We start from the raw sequence: 26,884 nt of genomic DNA on the forward strand, positions 1-26,884 counted from the left end.
CCAAACTGGGGAGTCATCAGAGGTATCTGACCTGAGAAGCTTTGCCTCCCTGGGACTCCTAAGTCAGTCTGCTGTCCCTCAGCTCTGGAGGACGATTCCTCTTAGCAAACACAGCCAGATCCCTGGAGGCGGGACAGCAGCCCTATCTTGTCGTGCCAGGGCTGGAAGCTTTGGAGGCTCCAGACTTCAGGCTGAGTGAAGGAGCATTGTGGAGGCTCTGGCCCTTTCTGTGTCTGACACTTGGTTCGTGTGGGAGAAAGGTGAAGAGGCTCCCCAGCAGAGTTGGCCTCCACAGCTCAGCCACAGGGGAATTCCAGTGACTTAAGTGCTGCCTCCTTTGTTTGCTTGGGCCTTCTCCCCTCCCCCACTCCTAACCCATCTTTCTCTCCCCGCCAGAAGCTTCTGCATCCCGAAACACGCAGTCAGAATAACAAGCAGAGTCCAAGACCCTAGGGTCGTGATCTGAGCACGCGAGGAGGGAGGAGTACGAAATGGGGAGGAAGGGTGCGGAGGAGGCGCCAGTCAACGCCCAGAGCCCTAGAGCTCACGGCCCCGCCCCCTGGCGACTTAAGAGTCCCTAACGACCAACTGCGCCAACCGCGAGCAAGAGCAAACTCCTGGGTCCCCTGAGCAGGTGAGGTGATCTCTGGGCAAAGGGATGCTCAACTCTGGTCTCCCTATTCAGATCCCACTCATACTGGTCTAGCGCGAAAGCCCCACCAGCTCCTGCAACCCACGCGGGTCTGTGGCTCTGCAGCTATCCTCTTAGCCTCATGTTTTCTGTAATGAGTGGGAGAACCTGTTCTGCGGCTACTTGAGGCCCCGTAGCTCATCCCAGTCTTGTAAAGGTGGGACTCTGCAGGCTCTGCATCCCACAGGGCGACTATCTGTAAACTGATCCAGAGGCCTAAAGTTAAAGTAGAGAAAGTGGGGGACCTAAGAAGAGGAGGGTCTCCAGTTCTCAGCTGAGGTCAATGCTGCAGGTGCAGTGGCTTCCGCACCTCCCTCAAGTCCCCCATGGGCCTAGTCTCTCAGGGTTACCGAGGGGAAGAGGAGGGACTTGCTGATCTTTGAAGCTGTGCTTTCCTGCTGGGGTGGCTGAGGAAGCACGGCTGGAGCCCCGGGGAGCTACTGCTAGTGTCCCCTTCAGTACAGCAGATAAAGGAGCCTGAGCTGGAGGAGGAGGGGCCAGGGATTATGAACAAGATATCTCTCTGGGCCAGACCAAACCAGGGCTCTCAGAGAAACTTAAAATTAGATAGATAGATAGATAGATAGATAGATAGATAGATAGATAGATAGATAGATAGATAGATAGATTAAATCTTTCTTTAGTCCCAGAAACTGGGAATTCACAAAGAGAATTTGGACAAGAAAAGAGAGGTTAAGGAAGATATAAACAAAAGCCCAGGGCCCTGAAAACAGGAACCTGAGGCCTGAGAGTTCTCCTTGGGGGGACCCTGGGGGTAAAGGGGGGAACTGACTGAGAAGGCAAGAGAGGTTAGTGGAGACCCCCAAGGCCCCCAGCAGACCATCACAGCTACACTTTGAGAGGAACACGGGCATGGCAGGGCTCTTCACTTTCCTGCGTAGGTGACAGGAACCTCTCTGACATGGCCAGATTTTACTGGTGACTTGAGGAAGGATGGAAACGGAAATGCTGGAGATCCGAGCTTGATCCAGGTCTGTGAGCAACATGAAGAGCCAGCATGAGCAGGGCAGAAGAGTAAAACTGAGATAGTCTCTGGGCCCTGTGGGGACCTCAGCCAAGGTGTCAGCGATGATCTGGAAGTTTCTAGTGCCAATAATGAATTAGGATAAGGATGCCGGGCTTTGGAGGCGACAGCTGGGCTCCATGGTGGGAGAAAGTGGCAGAAGACTGACTAGAGAGGGGTGCACGCCTTTAATCCCAGCACTCGAGCGGCAGAGGCAGGAGGATCTCTGTGAATCTGAGGCCAGCCCGGTCTACAGAGCAAGTTCCAGAACAGTCAGGGCTACAGCTACACAGAGAAACTCAGTCTCAAAAAACCAAAAAAAAAAAAAAAAAAAGACGGGGGCGGGGAGTAAGCTGCACCTCAGAGAAGTAAAAGGGCTCCCTGGACAGACACGCACAAGAAGCGTGGCTCTCACTTGCTGGGTAAGTGACAAGAAGTTCCTTCAGCCTTCTAAGCCTCCGTTTCCTCCTGTGTTAAGTGGGGACATTGGTGTTATAATGACAAGCCTCCCCTATGACTCAGAGAGCTTAGTGAGTTTCTCATAGTGCACCGTTAGCTTCTTCTAATGTTCATGCCTTGAGTACTGGCTCTAAGCCAAGCCTGCATGAAATGCCACACCTTTTAGTTCCTTAACTGTCTACATGAGTGACATGTGATGGAGGTAATTACTATCCCATTTGACAGGTGATGCCCCTGAAACTCGGTGTGGTTAAGTCCTTGCCCGAGGTCTTGCAGGTGTGAGAGGCAGAGTTAGGATATGGCAGTCCAGAGCCTGACACTCAGCTGGCCACTGTAGCGCCCCTGGTGAGCATCTGCTATTAATGCCCTGCAGTGCAATAAACCACAGCTACACACAACCAAGACTCTAAGCCCAGACCACCCACCCACCACATACAAGCCATCCAAAATGAGGACAACCCTAGCCAAGGTGAGAGACCATTTTTTTATTACCTATACCAAGGCCTAAAAATCCCCAACCCTTAGAGTCATGACCTTGTGTGAATGTCACCTTCTGTGGTTTCACATCCCTCCCCTGGTCCTGAGGACATGGAGGTGGAGTTGGAGAAAGGATTGCTTTCCCTACCAGTAGTGGTCCTGGTTGCCTGTGCTTGGTGCTGGAGACACAGCAAGGTAAAGTCCGTGGGCCATGAGACAGGCCCCAAGATGAAAGTCAACTATGCAAGTCCTCACCCTCTCGCTTCCCCACTCCAAGTAGGGACATCACACAGCAGACACACAAGACACACACATTCCTGGTGGCCCCAGCTTCTCTGGAAGGCCAAAGAGATTCCTGCCATGGAGAAGGGAGTGCGACCTTGAACACACTTGTAGTACTAACTCCAATGCTCTCCCCACCCCATGGCTCCCAAGGGAGACAAGGCTCTAGAACAGAAGTTCTCAACCTAAAAGGGTCAAATGACCCCTTCCCAGGGGTCACCTAAGCCCATCTGTATATCAGATATTTACATTATACTTCATAACAGTAGCAAAATTAGTTATGAAGTAACAACAAAAATAATTGTATGGTTGGGGGCTTGGTCAGCTGTATTACAGGGTTGCGGCATTAGGAAGGTTGAGAGCCACTCATTGCTCTAAAGGAAGGTGGTCTCTCTGTCTCTTCTGGAACTGTCTCCCTCCTGTGAGCCTTTGGGGGTGTCTGGTTGCCCCATGGATCCCTAGCTAATGGGTTTCTGTCCATCCCTGCAGACTCCCAGGGAAGAAGATACCACTCAATACCACCTCGGGGCAGCCTGGCGACAGCCAGCCGGACTAAGCCCAACTAGAGAATGATGTAAGTGGCAAGCCTGTCTCTCCCTTTCCTCTGCTTCTCCCCATCTCCCTCCCTTTTTCCTTTCTCTTTTTTACTTTTTCAACAGGGCTTCACGTAAGGCCAGGTCGACCTCAGAATTCCTATCTAGCTGAAGATGACCTTGAGCTTCTGATTTAGGGGTTCTCCATTTTATCCCCCAAACAGTGAGCAATGCTCAGGACCCTGTGGTCCCAAAGGAGAAAGACAGGGACCTGTAAGGAGGCTGCTTGTTGAGACCTGTGTGACCCTGATTTTTGTCGCTGCCGGTCCCCACCAGGCTTGGCCCTCTGCTGCGGCAGATAAGCTCCGAATAAGTCAGGCACAGTGACTCCCAGCAGTGGGGCTCCTGTGCCTTCAAGGACACACAGCGTCCTTCCTTCAGTCTGCCTCTACTTGGACAAATCCTAAGAAAGTCTCTGATTGGCTGACTTTAGGAAGCCATGCCCATCACTCACTGGAGCCAATAGGATACTCTTCAAAATCTATTATTAGAAGCAAACAGGGCAGACCCAAAGCAGCTACCTGCCTAAGGCAGACCTGGCACTGGGTTTGGGGATGCAGATCCAAGATGCAGAGCTCTGCTGTAGATTGGGGCACAGGGTTAGGGGACATAGGGGTCTTGGGGTGCTGAGGCTCCAGCTGAGGGGTTGGTGGGGTGAGGTGGGGGTGACGAAGTGGTGATTTAACTAGTCAGGGATGAAAGTTTGTCTCTTTCCTAGAAGAGGGTAAGAAGGGCATCCCAAGTTTAAGGAATGGCTCGAGCTAAAGCCCGACTAGACGTCAGTGTCCTGGATGAGAGGAGACTTCATTTCAGAGAACCACCAGTCATGGCAGAAGGCCCTTGTCCTCTGAGGGGCTGAGGGAGCTGACTTGTGTCCTCGGGCAATGGTGGGCCACTGAAGAGGCCGGCCACCATAGCTGTGCAGGGCTGTCTGTGAGGGGACCAGCCTGAACGCCAGGGCCAGGTGCCGAGCAGCCGGAGCTCTATGTGACAGGCACAAAGTGAGGAGAAAGAGAACTAAGAGGGGACAGGCCAGTACCTGTGTGGCCTGCAGGAGAGGCTGGCTACCTGCTTTCAGCTCCATCTTCTGTGTAGGTTGAGTCTGAAGGGACTCGGATGGAAGCCTCAGGACCTGAGTGTGAAACTCAAAAGAGATTGGAGAGTGGTGGACAGAACCATGGACAGTGCCTGACGCACGGTCTGCAGGCATCCTGGAAACGATGGGGAGGGGAGGGGAGGCGGGGGGGGGGGGGGGGGGAGGCGGAGAGACATTGGCTCAGAGGTCCAGAGCACTGGCTGCCCCTCCAGAGGACTCACAAATGCTGTAATTCCAGTTCCAGGAGATCTAGTGTCCTCTCCTGGCCTTCTCAGGCACCAGGCATGTATGCGGTACACAGATATACATTCAGGCAAACTCTTATACACATAAAATTAAAAATTAAAAAAAAAAGATGGCGTGAGAGGCAGAGGAAGAGGTGGGAGTGTCACAGCCAAGGGATTGTTTTCTCACTGGTCTACCAAGGGTCCTTTGATGTATTACCAGTAGATTGTTTTTCTTTCTTTCAAAGCTTAGTTTTTAATTATTTATTTATTTATTTTTATTTTATGTACATTGGTGCTGTGCCTGCATGTGTGTCTGTGTAAGGGTGTCAGAACCCCTAGAACTGAAAATACAGACAGTTGTGAGCTGCCATGTGGGTGCTGGGACTTGAACCCCGGTCCTCTAGAAAAGCAGCCAGTGTTCTTGACCGCTGAGCCATCTCGCCAGCCCCCTTGCTTTATTTTTAACTGTGCATCTTTGTGTGGGTATGTACACTTGAGTGCAGGTACCTTCTGAAGCTAAATGTGCTTGTGTTTTATCCTCCTGGAGCTGGAGCTGGTTACAAGCTGCCTACGTGGGTTCTGGGAACTGAACTCAAGCCCTCTGCAAGAGCAGCGTACACCAACTCCTGTTTCTGAAATAGTTTTTCAAAATAGATTTTTTTGTTGTTGTTGTTGATTTGTTTGTGACGTGTAGCCCAAGGATGACCTTGAATTTCTGATTTTCCTGACTCTACCTCCTAAGTGCTGGGGTTACAGATGTGTACCACGAAGCCAGTTTAAACAGGATCAAACCCAGGGCTTCCAAAATGCTAGGCAGACACTCTACCAACTGCGCTACGCCCCCAGTCCTCAAAATAGATGTTTGAAAACACATGGAACTAGAATCTCTACAGATGAACTCTCTGTTTGGTTATTTGATTTTATTTCTTATTTTTGGCAGTACTAGGGTTTGAGCCCATGGCTTCAAACATGTTAGGCAAATGTTCTATCACTAAGCTGAGTCTTACTAAATTGCCCAGACCGACCTTGAATTTTTAATCTTTCTCCCTCAGCCTCCTTGCAGCAGGGGTTACAGGTCTGCACCACCAGACCCAGCTGTGCCTGGTAATCACTTTCCGTTAAAAAAATCTCTTCATAGCCAAGGTAGTGCGGGTTTGTAATTCCAACTGCCGGGGAGGTGTCCACAGGGAGATAGGAAGTTCAAAGGTCTGCCCAGGCGACAGAATGAGTTCAAGAATAAAAAATAAAGCCAGGCGGTGGTGGCACATGCCTTTAATCCCAGCACTTGGGAGGCAGAGGCAGGTGGATCTCTGCAAGTTTGAGGCCAGCCTGGTCTACACAATAAGTTCTAGGACAGCCAGGGTTACACAGAGAAACCCTGTCTCAAAAAAGGAGAAAAGGAGAAGAAGCAGCAGCAGCAGGTTGGCGGCGTGGCTCAGTGGTAGAATGTTTGGCTGCTATCTGCAAGGCCCTGTATTTAATCTCCATATTACAAATAATATAATTTAAAACATTCAAAGGGAGATTAAATGAAAATGGTCAACTCTGACCTTATAATGTAATTGTTTTCAATATTTGCCTTAAAAATGGCATCAGGCAAAAAAAAATTAAAAGTTTTTTAAAAAAATAATGGCATCAGGCCAGGCATGGTCCATGCCTTTAATTCAAGAACCCAGGAGGCAAAGGTAGGCAGAGCTGTGTGAGTTCAAGGCCAGCCTGGTCTACACAGTGAGTTCCAGGACACCCAGAGCCACAAAGTGAGACCCTGTCTCAAAACAATTAAAAATAAATGAATAAAAAACCAGAAGACATCAGACCCAGGGCATGAGTACTTGTGTAAACATGGAAGGCTGGCAGGGGCTCTGATATGTCTGCTGAACCTGCAGTAGCTATGGGGGTGGGGGCTCTACCCCTTCTCCTGAGAGATTTGTCAGCGTCATGCGCTGCTCTGTGACCTCTGCCAGAGGCAGACTACAAACACAAAACAGCAGCAAAAGCAACCAGAGCTAGACCTAAGGAAGAACTGCCTGATACCCAGAGTAAAAGACAGCAGCACTGAGGGGCTCGCAGCTGGCCCCAGCTGGGATGCAGCCTCCTAGGAAGAAGGAGCAGGACCATGCCCCAAGCTAGTGGGACTGGTGGCAGGTGAATGATGCCGGAGACCCCAGCTCTAAAGCCACACCTACCAGGAACTTGGGCCTTCCTGCCAAGCTTGCTCCTGGGTCCCTGTGTGGACCACAGGTATCCTAGGGAATCATGTGATGTTTAGGCCTAGAAGTCAGGAGTCCAGACGCAGGCCTGGCAGGAGGGGCCTAACCTGTTGCCTCTGAGCCCCTTCCAGCCTCTAACTCCCAAGTCACTGCTGACCCCTTGCCCTTCACCTCTTTTGTAGAGATAGGGACAAGTCTCAGAAACCTGGCATCCATTTGAGGCCGCATCTCAGCGCTCCAGACAGAAATCTCCACAGAGGTCTACATAGGAAGACATTATTATCCCATTTTACAGATAAAGAAAGGGAAGAAATTGAAGTCCAAATAGGTTATGCAGTTTGGCTAAGGTCACATAGCAAGTCAGAAACGGTGTAAATGGTACCCACTTTCAGCTCTGTCCTTTTTTCTTTTGAGAGAGTCACAAACAGTCTCAAACGCACAGAGATCCACCTGCCTCTGCCTTCCAAGTGCTGGGATTAAAGGCTTTAGTTGAAGATGGACACGGTTTGTGAATTTGCATTTGATTTGCATACAGGATGACATAATGCATAAATATCTTCTCTGCAGGGCCCCTCTCCCCAGGCTTTTCCTCTTCGAGCTGCCTGGCAGGCTAGGGAGTACCATCTGGTCCCTCCCTCTGCCAAGGACGCCTTTGCTGGAGCAGGGTGCTCCCTCTCACTGGCCACACTCCCCGTGGCACAAAGGAAAGATCCCCAGGATGGGCAGAGGTCCAGACACCCCTGTACTGCCTCCAGGTCACTGGCAGGGTGCCTGCAGCAGGAAGGTCCCCCAGACCCAGACAGCATCCTTGGTCTTCTGTCTTCGGGCCCATATTTAGCTGCCTTCTCGCCTCCCACGCCTGCCTGCCACCGTCTGGTATGAGGGGAGACTGAAGAAGGAGCGGCTGTGAGTGAGGGGTGTGAGGAGAGGCACTGACACTCTGGTCAAGCTTGTGTCTTCTCGTCCCCTTCTGAATGGAGGCCACAGGCTCAGATTTGATGTGAACACAAAGGGACCTGTTCTTCCTGTTCAAAACCTTTACGCAGAGGTTTGAAGAGATGGCCCAGCTATTAAGAGGGCTTGTTGACTGGTCTTTCAGAGGACCCACGTCGGGGCACCCACATCTGTTGGCTCACACCCAAACTCAAGCCCCAGGGGATCTGACACCCGCCCTGACTCCATGGGCATCTGTATGCACTCACACCCTATGTGCAGACACAGATAGACACTTGATAAATTAAAATATAAAAACAAACTACAAAGATTACGCATTTAAATGATAATATTTTGGGCACGCTGGGTTAATTATAAAATTAATTTCACCTGTTTTGGGGTTTTTGTTGTTTTGTTTGTTTGTGTTTTTTGTAGGCTTTTTTTGTTTTGTGTTTTGTTTTGTTTGTTTAAAGCTGGGGGTGCTAGGCAAGCTCGGCTGTGGAGCCACACCCCCAGCTCTACTTAAGCCTTTATTTCTTCCATATTTAAAAAGTTTTGTTTACTGGTAGTGGCACACACCTTTAATCCAGCACTCAGGAGGCAGAGGCAGGAGGATCTCTGTGAGTTCAAGGCCAGCCTGGTCTACAAGAGCTAGTTGCAGGACAGCCAGGGCTACACAGAGAAACCCTGTCTTGGAAAGTGAAACAACATAAAAATTGTTATATATGTATGTTACCTACATGCTGTCCATGCGCCACGTTTGCCAAGTGCCCTTGGAAGACAGGGAAAGGGGTTATATCCCTTAGTTCTGGAGTTACAGAAGGTTGTGAGCCACCATGTGGGTGCTGGGAATCAAACCCAAGTCTACTGGAAGAGCAGCCAGTGCTCTTAACTGCTGAACCATCTCTCCAGCCCCTCTGTTTACTCTTTAAATGTGGATGCTAGGAAGTTTAAAGACAGGTACTGGGGGTATGATTGAGTTGGCAGAGCTTGCCTGATGTAAGCAGAAAGTCCTGGGTTCCATCCCAGTGCTAGTCTCACTGGATGTGATGACGTATGGCCACACTGATGACATGACCCTGGATGTGATGACGTATGACCATACTGATGACATGACCCTGGGTATGACAACGTATTACTACACTGATGACGTAACCCTGGATGTGATGACATATGACCACATTGATGATGTAACCTTGGGTATGATGACGTATGACTACGTTGATGATGTAACCCTGGATGTGATGTCGTATGACTACACTGATGACCCTGGATGTAATGACGTATGACCACACTGATGACGTAACCCTGGATGTGATGACATATGACCACATTGATGATGTAACCCTGGGTGTGACGACGTATGACTACACTGATGACGTAACCCTGGGTGTGATGACATGTAACTACACTGAAGAAGTAACCCCAGTGTTTGGGAGGTACAGACAGAAGAATCAGCAGTCCAAGGCCATCTTCTACTACATAGCAACTTGGAGGCCAGCATTGGAAACCTGAAACCTTGCCTCAAAATAAATAAATATAAAGAGAAAGTAGTGCATGAGGCCTGCACCCAACACTGTTGGCCAGTGTTCTCAGTCACATCACCAGGAACAGGGAGCTAGACAGTTGCTCACTACAGCTCTCTCCTCTGGCATTCTGTATCCTCCCTCCTGCTCACCCTTAGAGGGGCAGTACGGGAACAACCCACAACATGACTGGACTGGAAAGGTGGCTCACTGGTTAAGAGCACTTACTGCAGAGGGAGTTCTCAGTTCTCAGCCTCAGGACCATAGCAGTTGCTCACAACTCCTGCAACTTCAGTGCTAGGGGAATCCAATGCTGGCCTCAATGCACACATGTGCACACACACACACACACTTTAAAAAATAAAAATACGTTCCCTCTTGCTCAGTGTTCAATGACTTCTCTGTGCTTTGTTACCCATCAGGGGGGAAAATGATGAAAATAATGAGTTCTTGTCTCCAAAACATTTTTTATTTATTTCAATTTTACGTTCATTGGTATTTTTTGCATATGTATGTTTATGTGAGGGTGTCAGATCCCCTGGAACTGGAGTCACAGATGGCTGTGAACCGCCACGGGGGTGCTGAGAATTGAACCAGGATCCTCTGGAAGAGCAGCCAGTGCTCTTAACTGCACTTAACTGCTCAGTGCCATCTCTCTATCTCCCCCTCTCCCACTTTTTGTGATAAATGAGTCAATATCCAAAATGAATACCAGAGTACAGGAATGACTTAATGCTTAATAACTATCATCTAAACTTCGGAGATGTTCCTTGCACACACGGTGGCCCTTTGAATGCGTTATTTTCATCAACTCCTCTAATAATCCTATAGAGAGCTATGGCCCTCACTTCACAGAGGGGCATCATCTGAAATCCAGAACATTTGCTCACTTGCCCAAAGCCACACTGTGTCTATTCCCCTCCAGAAACTGCCACGTAAGCACCACTCTGTGCCACTTAAATCCCCCCAAGTAACACTGTCCCCGCTTCCTTTTGCTCAAGCCACGACCCCCATCTCATATCCTGCCTGCATCAAGGATCTTCCAGTTTAAGAAATTTCCCGTAACAAGTTGCGAAAGGGCTTCCTGCCCTTGCCTCGTCCGCAGCCGACATGCAGGACAGCCCGTCAGCAACATCTGGCCTCAGGACTCACAGCCAGTCCGCCTTCAACCTCCAGAGCCAGGCTTCCACTGCAGGTGGTGCCAGCTCCGGGGCGTCACCCTTAAAGACTTCCCCAAACCCTGCCCCAATGCACCTGAAGCCCAAGACCACAAATGTACGGCGCATGCGTCGGATCATCTCCGAGGACGCAGAGTGGACTCTGGCCATTGTACCATTCCTTACAGAGCTCTGCATTCAACATATCGTCAAGAACTTCCAGAGTGAGTTCATCTGCCCTGGGCTGGAGGAGGGGGGACCATCATACCCAGGCCTGGAAGCACTCTCAAATTCACTCCCATCCAGTACCAGTGGTGTCTCCTGCTGTTCCCACCCCAGACACATACACACCTCACACACACAATGTGCCCTCCATGCTTTTGTTCTTCTCTGGTCATGTCTGCTCTCTCCTGCAAGTTCAGTCTTAGCCACATCCTCTTTTCCTCCTCCAGGAAGCTTCTGGTTCTCGTCTCCCATCTGCTGGAGTCTTCCAAGACGCAGATGGGTTCCTGGTGTACTTTTTCCAGAGAAAAGTAGTGGCCCTCTCCTATTCTATGGGACAAGGGCTTCCTGAGGCCTGGCCACCTAATGCAACATGTTCCTCTGCTGTTTATTGATTGGCCATGTGCCCCAGCAAGCTAAATATGAACTCCAAGAGGCCAGGGCCAAGTCTGTTTGGTTTCTCTCTCTCTCTCTCTCTCTCTCTCTCTCTCTCTCTCTCTCTCTCTCTCTCTCTCTCTGAAAAGGTTTCTCTGTGTAATAGCTCTGGCTGTCCTGGAACCAGACTGGCCTTGAACTCACTGAGATCCACCTGCCTCTGCCTCCTGAGTGTTGAGATTAAAGGCACACACCACCACTCCCTGGCCATTTTTAAAACATGTTGGTGTGTGAGAGAGAGAAAGGGAGGCGGGAGTGGGAGGGTATTTGCCACAGAACACAGCGCACATGTGGAGATCAGAAGCCTTGCACAGTCAGCTCTTTCCTTCCACCTCTGTGTGAGTCCTGGGGTGGACTGTGGGCCCCTGGTTCTCTCAGTAAGCATTCTTTACTCACTGACCCATCTTCCTGGCCCCATATTTCCCTCATTTTTCCCAAATCATTGGGCACATAGTAGGTGTTAGAGTACATGCAGTTATTCTGAAATGAATGATTGGAGTCAGTCCCAGAAGTCAGCTGTCTCTCCCAATAGACTAGATAAGACACTTGTGTCTGGCCCTGAGATTCTGTCCTTTCTTCTCCAGGGGAGTTAGCGTGAGACCAGATACTGCCTGGTGCAATGGCCAGCAGACAAGAGAACCCTAAAGAGTGTCTGTTTAAGAGACTGTTTCTCCTCTCAGAGCAAAGTTCCCAAGAGCACAAAGTGCCTTCCATTTCCTCAGTGTCCCTGGGCAGGACAGCCCAGGGCGTCATGCTGCGACATTCCCAGTCCTGTGGCTGACCCTGTTTTTCTTCCTTCATCCCCAAAGACAACCCTATCCTGAAGCAGCTGCTCCCAGAACACCAAAAGAAGGTCTTGAGCCACCTGCCCCATGACCTGCCACTGACGGTGACCGCCAACTTGATCGATGACGAGAACTATTGGCACCGCTGCTGCATCAAGCGCTGGCCCGTGTGCCACGTGGACAAGCATGGTGGGAGCTGGAAGCGTATGTTCTTTGAAAGACACCTGGAGAACCTGCTGAAGCTCTTCATCCCAGGCACCACGGACCCCAATGTGATCCTGGACCTGCTGCCCCTCTGCAGGAACTACGTGCGCCGCATCCAAGTGGATCAATTCCTCCCACCTGTGAGGCTGCCAACCCCGCCCCAGGCTGAGGAACAGTCCGACTCTGGCAGTGAGGGAGAGGGGAACGAGCCGGAGAAGGACCACTACCAGCTGGAGAGTCTGGTGGCTGGCCTCAAGCACCTGGAGGAGCTGGACCTGGTGTACGGCGTCAAAGACTGTGGCATGAACTTCGAGTGGAACCTCTTCCTCTTCACCTTTCGAGACTGCCACTCTCTGGCAGCCACCATCAAAGCTTGCCACACCCTCAAGGTACCAGCCTCCCAACTCTTCTTCCTCCCTTCTCAGTACCCCTAGGACTGCTTCTCCCCACCTCTTCCCCTCCTACCATCTTCTCCCATTTCATTCTCATCCATCAATAGAGAAGGAGACTGTTTAGTGTTTAGATGTTTGGGTTTTTGGAAACAATGTTTGGGGTTATTTTTTTTTGAGACAGGGTCTCAAATAGCTTAGGCTGGCCTGGAACTCGCTGGTAGCTGAAAATAACCTTGAATTTCTTATCCTCCTGCCTCCACACACATGTACATTAGTAACACAAACACACCCAAGTGTGGGGATTACAGGCACACACCACGCTGGGTCTATGTGATGCTGAGGACTGATCAAAGTGAAAAACTGCCTGGGATGAGGGTGCAGCTCAGAGACAAGGAGTGTTCTTAGCATGTGTGAGGCCCTGGGTCTGGCCCCTGCTGCTGGTGAAAGTTTAAAAGCACTATTACAGCAGGATAGCTCGTTGTCACTCATTTGTCTTGTCGCTGTGGTTAAAATGTCTCGCAGACGCAACTTAAAGAAGGAAGCAATTGTTTGGCTACCATTCCAAAGACATGGTTCATCATGACAGGGAAGCTATGGTGGCAAGGGCTTGGGGAACTGGTGAGGCCGAGAGCATGGAGTAGTGGTACTCAACTTTCTCCTTTGTATTCAATCCAGGACCCCACCCACACTTAAGGTTTAACTAGATGAACTGGGCCATGATGATGCATGCCTTTGATCTCAGCACTCAAGAGGCAGAGGCAGAGGGGGATCTGTAAGTCTGAGGCCAGCCTGGTTTACAGAGTGAGTTCCAGGTCAGTCAAAGCTACACGGAGAAACCCTGTCTCAAAGGGGAAAAGGGAGGCGGGGAGTCCAACTAGGTAATTTAGCTAGCTATTTAACGAGATAATCCCCCAAAGAAATGCCCAGAGGCTCATCTCTGGGTTAGTCTAGATCTTGTCAAGTTGGTGATATTAACCAACATACTGGTTATATTGAGAATTTCAGACATCAAGTATGCCCCTTGTAATGTTTGGGCTACACATCCAAACACTGTGGCTTTTATCTGAAATCCGGATTTAACTGGACGTCCCGTGTTTCTATTTGTGAAATCTGGCAGTCGTAGCCTAGCTGCAACTGCACATTTATATCACTGCTCATCAGTGCCTTTCATCCCACCAGACTGCTCGCTCCACAGGGCACAAATGGTGCAATTTTGCTTCTTTCTGCATCTTCAGCACCTGGGACAGGGCCTGACGCTGTCAGTCTGAGGGCTGGCTGCAAAGCTGGGGAGCTGAGGACTTTGACTTTTTCCAAGGTTTTCACGGAGTCCAGCAGCTGATGTTGCTTCCCCGCCATGATGAACCATACCTTTGAAACTGGAGCCGGATAACCACTTCCTTCCTTCACTTACCTTTGTCAGGATGTTATCACAGCGACAAGACCTGTAGCGACGTGTAACATGTAACGTGCTCAGTCTGGGGCTGGAAATCAGAGCCCATACTTAGCGGGCATGAGTCTCAGGATCCAATTCCCAGCACCAAATATAAAAATACAAAAATTGGGATACGGGAGGGGCCCAGCTGCTACAGTGCTTGCCTTGCACGCACGGTGCCCTGGGTTGGATCACCGGCTCTGCATGAACCAAGTGTGGTATAACATGCCTGTAATACCAGCACTCCGCAGTTGGAGACAGGAAGGTTGAAAGGTCAAGGCTATTCCTGGCTACATGGTGAAGTGGAGATCATCCTGAACTACAGGAAATCCTGTCCCCCAGAAAATAAAGAGGTGGCTCTGTAGTTACGAGTACATACTGCTCTAGTGGAAGACACGGTTTCAGTTCCCAGCACCTACATGAGCTCACAACTGCCCATAACTCCAGCTCTGGGGGCTCTGACTCTCTTCCTGCCTCCCACACACCCACACAAAGACACACACGAGTAACACACTTAAAAATATTCTTTTAATAAGACAGAAGACATGAAGGAGAGAGGGAGAAGCATAGTTGGCTTAAATCCTGGCAGCTGAAAGGACTCACAGACCACACTATTTCCCCTACACTAGTGGTGGGAAAGCAGGGAGAAGGGAACAAGCAAAGCACTCTTGCAAGAACTTGGTTCCCAAGAGAGCCTCCCCATCTCTTCCGGGGGCGGTGTCCCTAGTGACCTAGCTGCATTCCATCAGTCTGCATCTTTCAGCATCACAGAGGGGACCAAGCTTTAGCACAGGGATCTTTGTGGGGGTGGGCGAGGGGGCTGTCTACCTCATCCAAAGTAAAGTGCCGTCCAAGGGTACTGGACTGTACATATGGAAAAAGCCACTGTGCTTACGGAAGAGAATGCCCTGGACAGAGCCACAGTAGACATGGCTGGTCACCTAGGAGACCATTGCAAGTGCAGATGAAGTTGAGGGTTAGGGCTGGAAGTAGAGCGCGGCTGGCAGGGCACTTGTCTAGCATGCACCTCATAAGCCAGGTGTGGCGGCCTGCACCTGTGATCCCAGCAGAAGCATGCAGAAGCAGGAGGATCAGAAGCTAAAGGATTGTCTTTGGCTATATAGGAAGTCCAAGGCCAGCCTGGACTTCCTATGTAAGATTCTTCTAGTGCCCTTTATGTTGCTGTGATAAAAAAAAAAAAAAACCACTCTGAGCAAAACAACTTAGGAGAGAAAAGGGATTTGGCTTCCACTCCCAGGTCACAGTCCCCACTGAAGGGAGTCAAGGCAGGGACGTGAAGGAAGGCCTGCTTGCTGTTCCGCATAGCACTGCCTCTAACCAAGGAACTCCCTCACAGCCAAAGAAGTCCAGCACGAAGTGACAGGTGACTGCTGCTTGCGAGCTGGCCCGGAGACCAGCTTTTACTCAGCTGGCTTTCTTTTTTTAGGTTTATTTTTATTATTATGAATTATATGTACGAGAGGGTACATTCACATGAGTTCAGATTCACTGAGACCATAGAGGGCCTCAGAATCCCTGGAGCTGGACTTTATTGACGACTTAATGTGGGTAGGAGAAACTGAACTCTGGTCTTCTCCAAGAGCAGTGCCGGTTCTGACCCACTGGAGCTAGCTCTCCTGCCTCTCAACCAGCTTCCTCATACAGCTTAGGACTGCCTGCCTAGGAATGGTGCTGCCCACGGTGGGCTGGGCCCTCCTGCATCATTGACCATCAAGACAGCCACACAGGCGTTCTCCCAGCCCATCTGATCTAGGTCCTCTAGTGAGGATCTCTTCTCAGATGACTCTAAGCAGTGTCCCCGTCCCCTCCCCTTCCAAATGAGGTTAGTTAGAGCCACCGTCATATCTGAAAAGATGAATGAAGCAAAGAATCTGGAGAGATACACAGTCAGATCGCCTGCCATTGTGAGGTAAGGAAGATGGACACAAGAAGGAAGGCGCAGAGGTGTCGAGGCCCCTTCTCATGAGACCAGCTGCCGTAGGGATCACCGGTGGACAAGGAATAAAATAGGAGGACCATTCTGGGGGAAAGAGTGAGTTTCAGCTTGAGGTGGCCCAAAGCAGAGATCATCTTGATAGCGGCACAGGGGATGTGATGCTGGGAGAAGGAGTCTAAATTGAGCTGTCTTAAGTGTGACATTGCATTTGGATGGAGTCTTACAAGGAAGAGCCAAAGGGAAGCCTAGCATGTGATAGTGGAGAAAAGTGGAGTAGTGGAGAGAACATGACATGTTCACAGATCCCAGAGGGAGGAGTGGAGAGGACATGACATTGTGTCTGTCACAGATCCCAGACAGAGGCACGTTTCAAGCAGCAGGAGTGAGCCATAGGATGGGATGGAGGTCCTTGGGAGGTGGTACTTCATCGGGCGCCAGAAGCAGAAGCTGGGCAGCTGTGGATATGGAGGGAGTGGGAAGTGAGGGAGAAGGTGGCTGTGATCGTTTTGTGAAGAGCTTGATTGTGAAGTGGGGAGCAGAGCTGGAATAGATGAGGATCCGGGTCTCTGGAGAAGAAATTGCATGTACTTCATGCTGAATCTGTCAGCAATACAATCATCAGTTATATATAGGAGAGAGGCTCGCGGCTCAGGGACGGCTCAGCTGGGACTGAGACCTGACGTGGGGCGGTTGGCATGTGGTGGATTGCTGTAGCAGGTCCTGTTTAGTGACCAGGAGAAGAGAAGAGAGGCCGTCAGTGGAAAGGGAGCGTGTGGAGATGCTAGCGTGTGAGGAGGCAGGAAAGGCTGAACTCGTCACAGATTATAAGAGAATTTGTTGTCCAGAGAAACACGGTTGGATTGGCACACCACACTGCAAGGTTCTGTGCTGCCAATCAGTGCCATAGGTGAGCTTTTCCGCTGTCAGTAGCCTGGTCAGAAGAATGCAGAAAGCATAGACTGGGCTGGCCATGGTGACACCCTCCCCCACTGCCACCTGCCACCAATTCTGTATCGTTGGGTAGATCCTCCTCCCATTTAAAAGCCAGGCAGGTGGCCAATACCAAGTGTTGAGCCTCCAGTCACCTTGTATCCTCCTTCTCTGCCAGCACAGGGCAGTTAGGTAGTCCAGGCTATCCCAGACTGGCAGATGCTATAACACTCCTACCTGCCCACAGGTCTTCAGGTTGACCCGAAGCAAGGTGGATGATGACAAGGCACGCATCCTAATCCGGAGCCTGCTGGACCACCCAGCCCTGGAGGAGCTGGACTTGTCCCACAACCTCATTGGAGACCGTGGCGCGCGAGCAGCGGCCAAGTTGCTGAGCCACAGTCGCCTGCGAGTGCTCAACCTCGCCAATAACCAAGTGCGGGCGCCTGGTGCCCAGTCGCTGGCTCACGCCCTGGCACACAACACCAACCTTGTCTCCCTCAACCTCCACCTCAACTGCATCGAGGACGAGGGTGGCCAAGCAATTGCCCACGCCCTGGAGACCAACAAGTGCCTCACCAGGCTGCACCTCGGAGGCAATGAGCTGTCTGAGCCCACAGCCACACTCCTGTCCCAGGTGCTCCCCGTCAACACCACGCTCATCAGCCTCAACCTCACCTGCAACCACATCGGGCTGGTGAGTCATGGCTTCTGGCGCAGGCGGGCACGGGGTGGGATCCAGTTACCGACTGTGCGGTGGACTGCTTAGAGACTGTGTTCTCATCTGTCGTCTGCACTCCAGCGTCCATTTCCTCTTTTCATTTTCATGTATCTGCAGTATACATGCATGCATACCTGTTTTTGCATGTATGAGCCTCTGCTCGTGTGTGCATGCATGTGGACATGCAAAGTTGAGGTCAAGGATCATCCTCAATTGCTCTTCCGCCTTATTCACTGAGGCAGGGTCTCTCAAGCAAACCCAGAGCTCTCTGAAATGACTGGTCTTGCTTGCTAGCTTGCTCTTAAGGTCCTCTGTCTCCCCCTGGAATTACAAGTGGGCTGCTATGCCCACACAGCATTTCCGTGGGTTATGGAGACCCTAATTCCAATTCTCATGCTCGCCCATGAGTGCTTTCCCCACTGAGCCAACCTCCCAAATCCATGTCCCAAACAGATGGGCTACATGTGGCTTTGCAAAAGGTAACCCATCTGTGTGTGTGTGTGTGTGTGTGTATGTGTGTGTGTGTGTGTGTGTGTGCACTTGATCCTGGGACATAATAAAAAATGATCCCTCTGCCTCTCCCCTCCCCAGGATGGCGGGAAACAGCTCCTGGAAGGCATGTCAGACAACAAGACCATCCTGGAGTTTGACTTGCGTCTGTCAGATGTATCCCAGGAGAGCGAGTACCTCATTGGCCAGGTTCTGCATGCCAACCGAGAGGCCACCCGCCAGCGGACCCTGAGTCCTGGCTACTTCATGTCATCCATCACTAACAACAGTACTGAGAATTCTGTAGGCTAAGATGAGGGGACAGGGCTTGAACAGTGATCTGATGGGTCCCTGTAACAGCCATCCCTTCATCTCACGCCCTTGCTACGCCTGTCCCTGGGTCTGGGGGAGAAGGGGGGATCGTGAATCTCCTTAAGTTTGTACGCATGAAGATGCTGAGGTAGGGAAGGGAGCCTAAGGATAAAGAGAGGGTAAGCTAACTCCTGCACCCGGAAGTGGCCATTACTAGACCTGCATAAATGATCAGCTTCCAGGAACAGGGAAGGCGAAGGATTCTAAAGAGAGTCTCTCTGCCCAAACTCTTCATGAACGCCATCTACCCCAACTCGGCCCACCCTTTCCCTTTCTGCTAAGCAGACCCTAGAGCTCTGATCTCAATCTACACATACACACACGCACACACACACATGCACACACACACACACACACACATGCACACACACACACGCACACACACACACACACAGCCTGTCTTTCTCTGCTCTCCTACCCTACCTGAAGATGCCACCTGCCTGTCACCATCCTGGTGTGCCCCACTTCTACACCTTGCGTCATCTGTAATTCTCAAGCTAGGAAGGGGTAACAAGTGACAGAGGGGCTCAGACAGAGACCTCCTACCAAGGACAGGGAATAAGCATCACTCCGAGGAGGGGATCAGTGAGTCATCCACACTTTTATTATCCACCAGTGTGATTTGTACAATCTTTGCGCTTGGAATTCCATGACAAAAAGGCCACAGTGTGATGCACCCAGTTTGACAGAACTCTTCTGTCTTCTCCCGAGCCAGGCCCAGCCCACCCCACAAGCCCTTATCCTCAGGACATACAGTCTTCCAGGTACCCTCCACGAGTCCCTGTCTCTCTGGGACTGCCCACCCTGGGGCTACCCCCGTAGGAACCACATCAGCCTATGGGTCCGTGAGAGGATCTGACAGACCCATTCAGGCCAAGGCCCTTATCTCCCAACTCTCCTCGAGCTAAGTGGCCCAGAGCCCACCTCGCCAAAAGACGGCTGACTGAACTGCAGCTGCAATCCAGGAGGGCCAGCACTCCAGGGACTCTTTGCAACAAGCAGACACAGAACAGAGCACCAGAGGGGACTTGGGAGTGACCATGTGTGTGCCTGTCCGGGCAACTTACAGCCATCTGTGCCTGACACCCTCTTGACAGTTCCAGAGTGCAAACATGTAGGTGTGAGGGTGTGTGTGTGTCTGTGTGTGTGTAGCCACAGCTGCTAGCAGAGGTTCTAATTAGAGAAACAAGAACATTCAGTGTAAAGTTTAATTTTAGAGATTAATTAATTTTCTGGTTTTCATTTTCCCTGGCAATCAATAAAGCTACCAAGAAAAGAGACCAAAGAATTGCTTTCTCTCTAAGTCTGTGCGTGTGTGGGAGGTGAGGCTGTCTGTATGAAAAGACCTAGGCAGAAATGGTCAGGCAGAAATAATAACAGGGCTTCCCCTCCTCCTCTCCCAAGGCCAAGCTCTGTCTCTGGACCCAGCGTGACAGAGACTGAGCCAAGTCCTTCCCTCCCTGGAGCTGTGAGGTACCCAGGCTGACCCTAAATGAGAACAAGACATTCAGGTGCCAGCTGGCCAAGAACTGGGGCCCAAGGCCACAGCTCCCCCACCACCTGTGCTTCAGCAGATGCCTTGCTCAAGCGAAAGCGGGGTGCTCCAACAGCCAAGCTACCCCCACACGGGGACAAACTCAGACTCGGGGTCCTAGAGGGTTCAGTGTTGCTAGGCCAGTGGACATTGCTGTCCAGGAATCCTGATGGGCAGCTACGCTGATTCTGTCTGCCCAGACCTCTCCCTCTCTGCCACCCTTCCCTCCTCACCCAACCATCTCTGTATGGCTAGAAAGTACAACCCCCATCTGAACCATAGATCATGGCATCCCCACAACTTGGGCTTCCCACATCCCCCTGGGAAGAAGGGATAGGGAGCCAGAAGAGATGTTGCATAGGTAGGGGCCACTCCCATTGGTTGGCGTAGGCCTGGCATGGCCAGGAGGAAGAGGGGAGGCCAAGAAGATGGAGTTATGGTGATGACAAAGCACGAAGCAGAGGGAGCAAGACTGGATGGATGTGAGCCCAATCCCTGGGTGCTACGTCTGCTTGGAAAACTTCAGCCAGGGCAGCTGGGAGAGCAAGGGGCCAAACACAGACATGCACGATGAAGTACAGTGGGGTGGAGGGGTTAAGGAAGCAGAAGGGGTGGGAGAGCAAAGTTGGAGTCAAAGCTTTGAAGGGACAGGACAGGGGCTGGTACCCTGGGGCTGTGGCATGATGCCCTTCTGAAGACCTAGAACTTCAGCTCATAGGATAAGAGGAAGTGGAGGGTCTGGCAAGAATTGATCTCCTGCCTCTGGGATTGAGTGCCTCTCCAGCTAGGGCTTGTGATGGACTCAGCTGCACCCAGGCATGTGTGAGGGACATACTACTTCTTAAGCATCTTTGAGAGGAAATGCTATGCCACCGCCACCCCTTCAGAGCTGGTCTCACTCCATCCACCATTACCAGCTCTGCTCTTTCTCCCACCTGCCTTCTGAGTTCTCTTGACACCAAAGTGTGTCTCAAGCTCCAGTCCACTTGGTCACTCACTCTGGCCAACTTTAATGGACCTCCTTAATGGAAGCACCTACTGAGAACCCAGGGGAGGAAGCTTCTGATTGATGGGAGGCTGGGTCTTTTCCAGAAAGGGCGGGGATGTGCCCTCCCCAGCTTCACTTCCCTCCCCCTGCACCCTAACAACAGCTCTTCAGAGCCAGTAAGCCCCCGAGGTGAATGACGTCATTGGTGCGTGAAAAGTCCCTCCAGGACTGAACCTCTGAGGCGCAGTGAAATAAACAACCGGGGTGGGAGCGGCAGAAAGGAACCACCGAGCCTCACCCACCCGGCGCCAAGAGGTCAAAACTTTTTCAAGGTGTTGAGAGGAATACTGGGCTGCCAGCTGGCCTCTTTCAGTAGGTGGTTGGAAACCGGCCTGGCCACTCTTCACCAAATCACTGCCCCACCCCCAGGGGCTGGGGGGGGGCGACGCAAAAATAAAAAAGCCCCAAATGCCTTTCCTGAGGCCTGCCATGATGGTTCCCTTGGTGGGGAGGCCAAAAAAAAAGGGTTCCACATCATAGTTGCCTGGTAACAGTCAAGACTCGATGAAAGCCTGGGGGTGGGAGGGACCTCGCGTGCGTGTGGAAAAGTAAATGTCCCCGTAGGAACTCGGTGGGGACTGAAAAAGAGCCACCTCTGCCCCGGTGAGTGGGATTCTCAGAGAGCTGACAATCTCTCCATCCTCTGTCCGTGTACAGGGAAGCAGTCTCAGGCCCACTGGAGTCTTGTCTGGGCGTGCCCCTCACCTCCCGCCTTCACGCGTACCCTGCCTGGCCTCTGTCACCATCCTGCCTTCCCCTGCTACGCACAGGGAGCACAACACATCAAGGGGCAGGAGGGAGAATGAATGGCGCAGGCTTCCTCCAAGAGCGGGAGGTCACAGTGAGGTCTCCACGCAGGAGCCATGGCGGTGCAGTGGTCGGTGACTGTGGCCCAGACACCCCTCCTGACGATGGACGATAAGGACCGGGAAGTAGAGGGCGTCGTGGTAGGGCGGCGGGGGCCCGGCCTCCTCCTCGTCGTCCTCGTCCTCGTCGTCCCGCATACTGGCCTGGCTCGACAGCCGCGTCTGCTCCGTGGGGCAGCTCGCCTCATTGACACTCCCGCTCCGGCTGCGCCACAGGCAGCTGCGCCGGGAACCGTAGAGGCGACCGAGCGAGAAGCGGCTGCCCCCGCACCCAGCACTGGCTCCAGGCCCCTGGCCGGCCCGCGGGCTGGCGCAGATACTCAGCGCACTGCGCGAGAAGATGGACGAGCTGCTGACCGCTCGCTGACAGTGCTCGCAGCTTCGCCGGTACGGGGCCACGCCCGCCGCGCCCGGGCCACCCACTCCGCCGTAGCGACACGTGGGCGCGTAGCCACCGCCCCCTGCCCCGCCGCAGCGCGCGCCCAGTCCAGCCAGGTCCATGAGCACCGCTTCCGAGTAGCTGGGTACCAGCTGCTGGTTGGAACGGATGTGCCACTCGAGCTCGGTGCTGTCCACCGTGTTGACCCGAGGCAGGCGATGAGTGAGCGGCGGTAGCAGCTCGTCGCTGGGACTCAGGCCACCGCCCGCGCTGCTGGCCGAGCCTGGCCCCTCCAGGCCGAAGAGCTTCTCCACGTGGTAGTGAGCGTACGCAGTGCGGTACTCGGCCAGCACGCGCAGCGGCCACGACAGCGTGAGCAGCGCCGCTGCCCAGAAGGCCGATGAGCAGGCATACCAGGGTGGCCGAGTCGGGTCGGGAAAGGCCACCATGAACTCGCGGAAATCCACGTTCTTAAGATGCATGCCCTCTCGCGCCTCCATGTAGTCGTCCAAGCCCTCGTTCTCGGCGAAGAAGCGCGCGCGCTGGCACAGGTATGCGTTCTCCGCCTCCACGCTGGCGAAGCTGAAGCACTTGGTGAAGCGCAGCCGCGTGGCCGGCGCGCCCTCCAGCCCCACCAGCGCCTTGGACACGTCCCGGACGCCACAGCGCGCATAGTCGAACTCGGCCTCCGCCACGTGTGTGTTGACACGCTCGTGGTAGACCTGCAGCGCGCAAGAGGAGGCTGGAGTCGCAAGGGGAACATACCGCGGCTTGTCTACCCATCCCAATACCGAGACGGAAGTCATAATACCTGGGCTCATCTCCATCATCATCTCCTCCCCCTCCCTCTCCCAACCCTAAGGGAGTTAATGCGATAAGTGGTGGTTGCCCTGAAAACCCTGTACCACGCACACCCACCTCCTCTAAGAGTCTTGGGCTGAGATCCAGAGGCCTGGGTTTAAGCCTAGCACTGCCAAGTAGAAGCAACCCCAGGCCAGTCTGAGCTGAGGTCTCTCCTTAGCTGTGAATAAGTAGTCAGTAATAATTACTCCACTGGACAGGTAAGTGTATACCTGTGAAGCCATCTGCAGCCAGGACGCTCTGAGCAGACTCCACCGTGGAGCCAGCTAACTTGAGTTTAAGGTCCCTCTCCTCACTATTTGACCCTGGACAGGTTTGTTTTTTTTACTGCACACCCATTTGCTCCTTTGTAAAATGGGATATACCTACTTCATAGATTTGTTGTAAGAAATAAATCGCTTATAAGTGCCTAGAGCTTGGCTCTGTTGGTGTCTGCTGTTATTACTGAGTGCCCATGGGGGCTCGCTGCTGCCTCATGCTCCCTCACAAGAGGGGAGAAAGGCAGGCAATCCAAGCAACCTCTCTCATCTTGAATGGCCTGCACTCACCTCCAGCCTCTCACCTGGGTGGTAGTGTAGGCATCTCCATTGCGGTATCGGGTGACCTGCCGGGTTCGTCGCACATAGTGATAGCTGATGGCCTTCCACCAGATGCAGGGGGTGGCCTGCTGCATACGGCCGACACGCTCCCGTACACTGCTCACATCCACTCGGTGCTGCAGCTCGTGGCGGGCTTGGCAGTGCCAACACTCCACCAGGTAGACCGCGTACAGCATGAGCAGAAAAGCCAGGGGGATGTAGACGTAGCCGTTGGAGCAGGGGCTGTCATGGTACATGAGGCTATTGCCCTGGTAGGCGCTGCTGAAGGTGAGGCGGGTCACTGTGGTGACGTGGCACCAAGCCACTGCCCCCAGGCAGCCGTACATGAGCAGTGAGAGCAGGAGGCACTTCCAATGGGACTCACGGCAGAGAGATTTGGTGAAAGAGGGCTGGATGGGTCGTTGCTGCTTAGATGGGCAGGGAGGGGTGCCAAGAAGAGGACCAAGTGAGACAGAATGGCAGGACCCAGCACAGAGATTGAGAGACAGAGGCCGGCACAAGGGTTACAGACAGGAATGTAACAGGAAGAGAAAGATGGGAGCCAGTGACCAGAGATAAACACAGAAGTGACCCAGAGAGAGCCATGAGGACAGAAAAGGTGACCAGAACGCCAATACAGGAAAGTGCAAAGAGAGACACCCCAAGAGGTGGAAGTGGGGGCCCAGGAAGCAAAAATGACACCGATGGATAGGATGGAATCCAGAGAGGCCAAGACAGACACAAGGTGGCAATGAAGGAAGAGAAGGTGTGGATGGGAAAGAAGGAATAGACAAACAGGCATTAGCGAAGGCAGATCCCTGGCCCAGACCTCTTCTAAGTGTCTCAGGAGAGTAGGGAAGGACCCACTGACATCATCTCCCCACTTAACAGGCCCCTGACTTCCAGGTGGGCCGGGAGAGTAGGGAAGGACCCACTGACATCATCTCCCCACTTAACAGGGCCCTGACTTCTTGCAGATAGTTTCAGTCCTGGGTTCTAGAGAAGCATGCCCCTTTGTCTCACTCACCTCTCCTTTGCCCCCACAGACAAGATCTAACACTTCCCTTGGAGAAGGGCCTTAACCCAGGCCAATCTCACTTCTGATGATCCGCGAGTCTTCCTACTGCTCACACCTGCCTCCCAACAAACACACATTCTTCCCCTCTGTTCTAGGATGGGGAAAGAATGGCTGGGGCCCCTTCACACAAGACAGTCCAAAAGGGCAGAGGCCTGTGGCTAAGGAGAGGAGGGGATCGGAGTGAGGAAGATATTGGGAGCCCAGCCATTTGTCACTAATTTCTGATACTCTCCTAGGTCTGTCTGTTAAAAGCATTTGGCACGTTCTGAGTTGTTTACGTGTCTACTTCTCTCCCAGATGAAGTGCTCCTGAGGGCAGGGCCCATGTCTTGTTCTCTTTGCTTCCTAAGTGACACCCATGGGGCACATAATCAATGAAGGCTGAGTCTGATTGCTCAAATAGCTTGTCTTCCCACCCCTTCTACATTGTTGCACACTCATGCACATGTGTGTGCACACACATGCACACACAAAACCGTCTGCTGCAGTGGTGACTGGCCCCTTCAGCTCCTCACGCCTGGCCTTGAGGCCAGCCAGAGAGAGAGAGAGAAAGCAGTGGAAACGAAGTGTACAGTTAGACAGCAGGCCCTAGATTTCTGTGGATAGGTAGGAGGGACAGCATGTGTCTGCAAGGAAGGGAGCGTACCCTTGCCTTTCAGGATCTGTGTCCTTGGAAGCTGGGTACCTGCGTGTACCTGTATGCCCATTTGGTTATGTGCTGTCCCAGTGTGAGTACAACTGAAAAGGGCTACCCGAAAGTCTGTTCCCACTGTCCTCCTGCCCCTGTTCAAAGGGCACGGTGTGCACAAGAGAGCATGGGAGGATGGGGCGGAGGGCTTACAGTATTTCCCTTAGTTTCTTTGTCTCCAGTTCTCAAAAGACTAAAGTAAGACCCTAATTAGGTACATGCTTAGTACTGACTCAAAAATTCTTAAGCTTAGTGCCCCCTAGGGGGAGCAGCCAGCATTGAGAGAGAGGTGAATAGCCCCCTTACACTCTCACTCTCCCAGTGACCCCAGGGGGTATGGCCTCTGTACACGTCTGACTTCCCTGTGGTCCCAGCTCGGACGACACCATTGCTTCCCCAAGGCACCCTTCTTGGTTCCTAGCCCCTCCAGTCCTCCTTCCCGGCCTTCAAGGTGGGATGTCGCCCACCATCCTCATCCAGGAGCCGACGTAGCCCCTCTCCGCTAAGCCCGGGGTCTGCGAGGCTCCGCCCCGGGCCCCTCCCCCTGCCCAGGACCCCCCGAGCCCCGCCCCCTGCGCGGCCCCTTCCTCGCCTCCGCGGACTGAGCGGGCCGCCAGGTCGGGGCAGCGGCGCGGACTGCGGCTGCAGCGGCCGGCTCGGGGTGCGGGGCGCCGGCCGCTCTGCGGCGGAACCGGCGGGGACCGTGTGAGGCGCGGGGGATGGGGGCCGGCGAGGCGCGGGGGATGGGGGCCGGGTCGCGGCCGTGCGGGGGTACCGAGGGCCGCCGGCTCTCACCTCCTCTCGGGCGGGGCCCTCGTCCGCCGCTGCCATGGGCTCCTCTGGGACCCCGGAGCCGCCGCCGCCGCCGCCGCCGCCGGCGCTCTCTCCCGCGGCCGAGCCAGGGGGGGACATGGCGTAGAGGGGGCGCGTCGAGCTCAGGACCTCCCGGGGGGCTGCCAGGGGCCGGGGGCATCCTGCGCTGGCCCTGAGGAGGGGGCGCGAGGGGCGGGGCCCTCTCTGCTCCCCACCCCCCGCCGGGGGGAGGGGGCCTAGAAAGGGCACGAAGGGGGGGCCGGAGATAGGGGGATGGGTGGGAGGGCGGGCTGGAGGGGCCGGGCTGGGGGGGCCGGGGCCGGGGGCGGGTGTCACCTTGAGGCCCTCGCGGCGCCGCTCCGCCTCCCGCCCGCTCCCGCCGCCGCCTTTTGTCTGAGCCGAGCTGGAGCCAGCGCGCCCCCCCTC

General features: G+C 53.1%; 2 protein-coding genes across 2 annotated transcripts; one reads left to right on the plus strand and one right to left on the minus strand.

Annotated features, from left to right (window-relative positions):
• The first annotated feature begins 394 nt into the window (after positions 1-394).
• Drc5 (dynein regulatory complex subunit 5) lies at positions 395-19,893 on the plus strand. The gene is made up of 6 exons (XM_075980705.1): positions 395-634; positions 3,423-3,507; positions 10,520-10,899; positions 12,142-12,710; positions 17,280-17,729; positions 18,345-19,893. Exons 3-6 carry the CDS (start codon positions 10,629-10,631, stop codon positions 18,552-18,554), a joined length of 1,500 nt encoding a protein of 499 aa, XP_075836820.1. The 5' UTR covers positions 395-634; positions 3,423-3,507; positions 10,520-10,628; the 3' UTR covers positions 18,555-19,893.
• Tmem151b (transmembrane protein 151B) lies at positions 19,197-26,884 on the minus strand. Its single transcript, XM_075980704.1, has 3 exons — positions 26,441-26,884; positions 23,865-24,305; positions 19,197-23,163 (listed from the first exon to the last, which is right to left on the minus strand). The coding sequence occupies exons 1-3, from the start codon at positions 26,555-26,557 to the stop codon at positions 22,033-22,035; spliced, it is 1,689 nt and encodes a 562-aa protein (XP_075836819.1). The 5' UTR covers positions 26,558-26,884; the 3' UTR covers positions 19,197-22,032.

Source organism: Microtus pennsylvanicus, chromosome 7, assembly GCF_037038515.1.
Source record: "Microtus pennsylvanicus isolate mMicPen1 chromosome 7, mMicPen1.hap1, whole genome shotgun sequence".
NCBI lineage: Eukaryota > Metazoa > Chordata > Mammalia > Rodentia > Cricetidae > Microtus > Microtus pennsylvanicus.

What these genes read in the sequence shown, in the direction of transcription:
- Drc5 (XM_075980705.1), top strand. Translation starts at nt 10,629, where the DNA reads ATGCAGGACAGCCCGTCAGCAACATCTGGCCTCAGGACTCACAGCCAG. An exon ending in TATCGTCAAGAACTTCCAGA is followed by an intron (nt 10,900 to 12,141) that starts GTGAGTTCATCT and finishes TCATCCCCAAAG; the next exon opens with ACAACCCTATCCTGAAGCAG. An exon ending in CCTGCAACCACATCGGGCTG is followed by an intron (nt 17,730 to 18,344) that starts GTGAGTCATGGC and finishes TCCCCTCCCCAG; the next exon opens with GATGGCGGGAAACAGCTCCT.
- Tmem151b (XM_075980704.1), bottom strand. Translation starts at nt 26,557, where the DNA reads ATGTCCCCCCCTGGCTCGGCCGCGGGAGAGAGCGCCGGCGGCGGCGGC. An exon ending in AGGGCCCCGCCCGAGAGGAG is followed by an intron (nt 24,306 to 26,440) that starts GTGAGAGCCGGC and finishes CCATCTAAGCAG; the next exon opens with CAACGACCCATCCAGCCCTC. An exon ending in ATGCCTACACTACCACCCAG is followed by an intron (nt 23,164 to 23,864) that starts GTGAGAGGCTGG and finishes TGCGCGCTGCAG; the next exon opens with GTCTACCACGAGCGTGTCAA.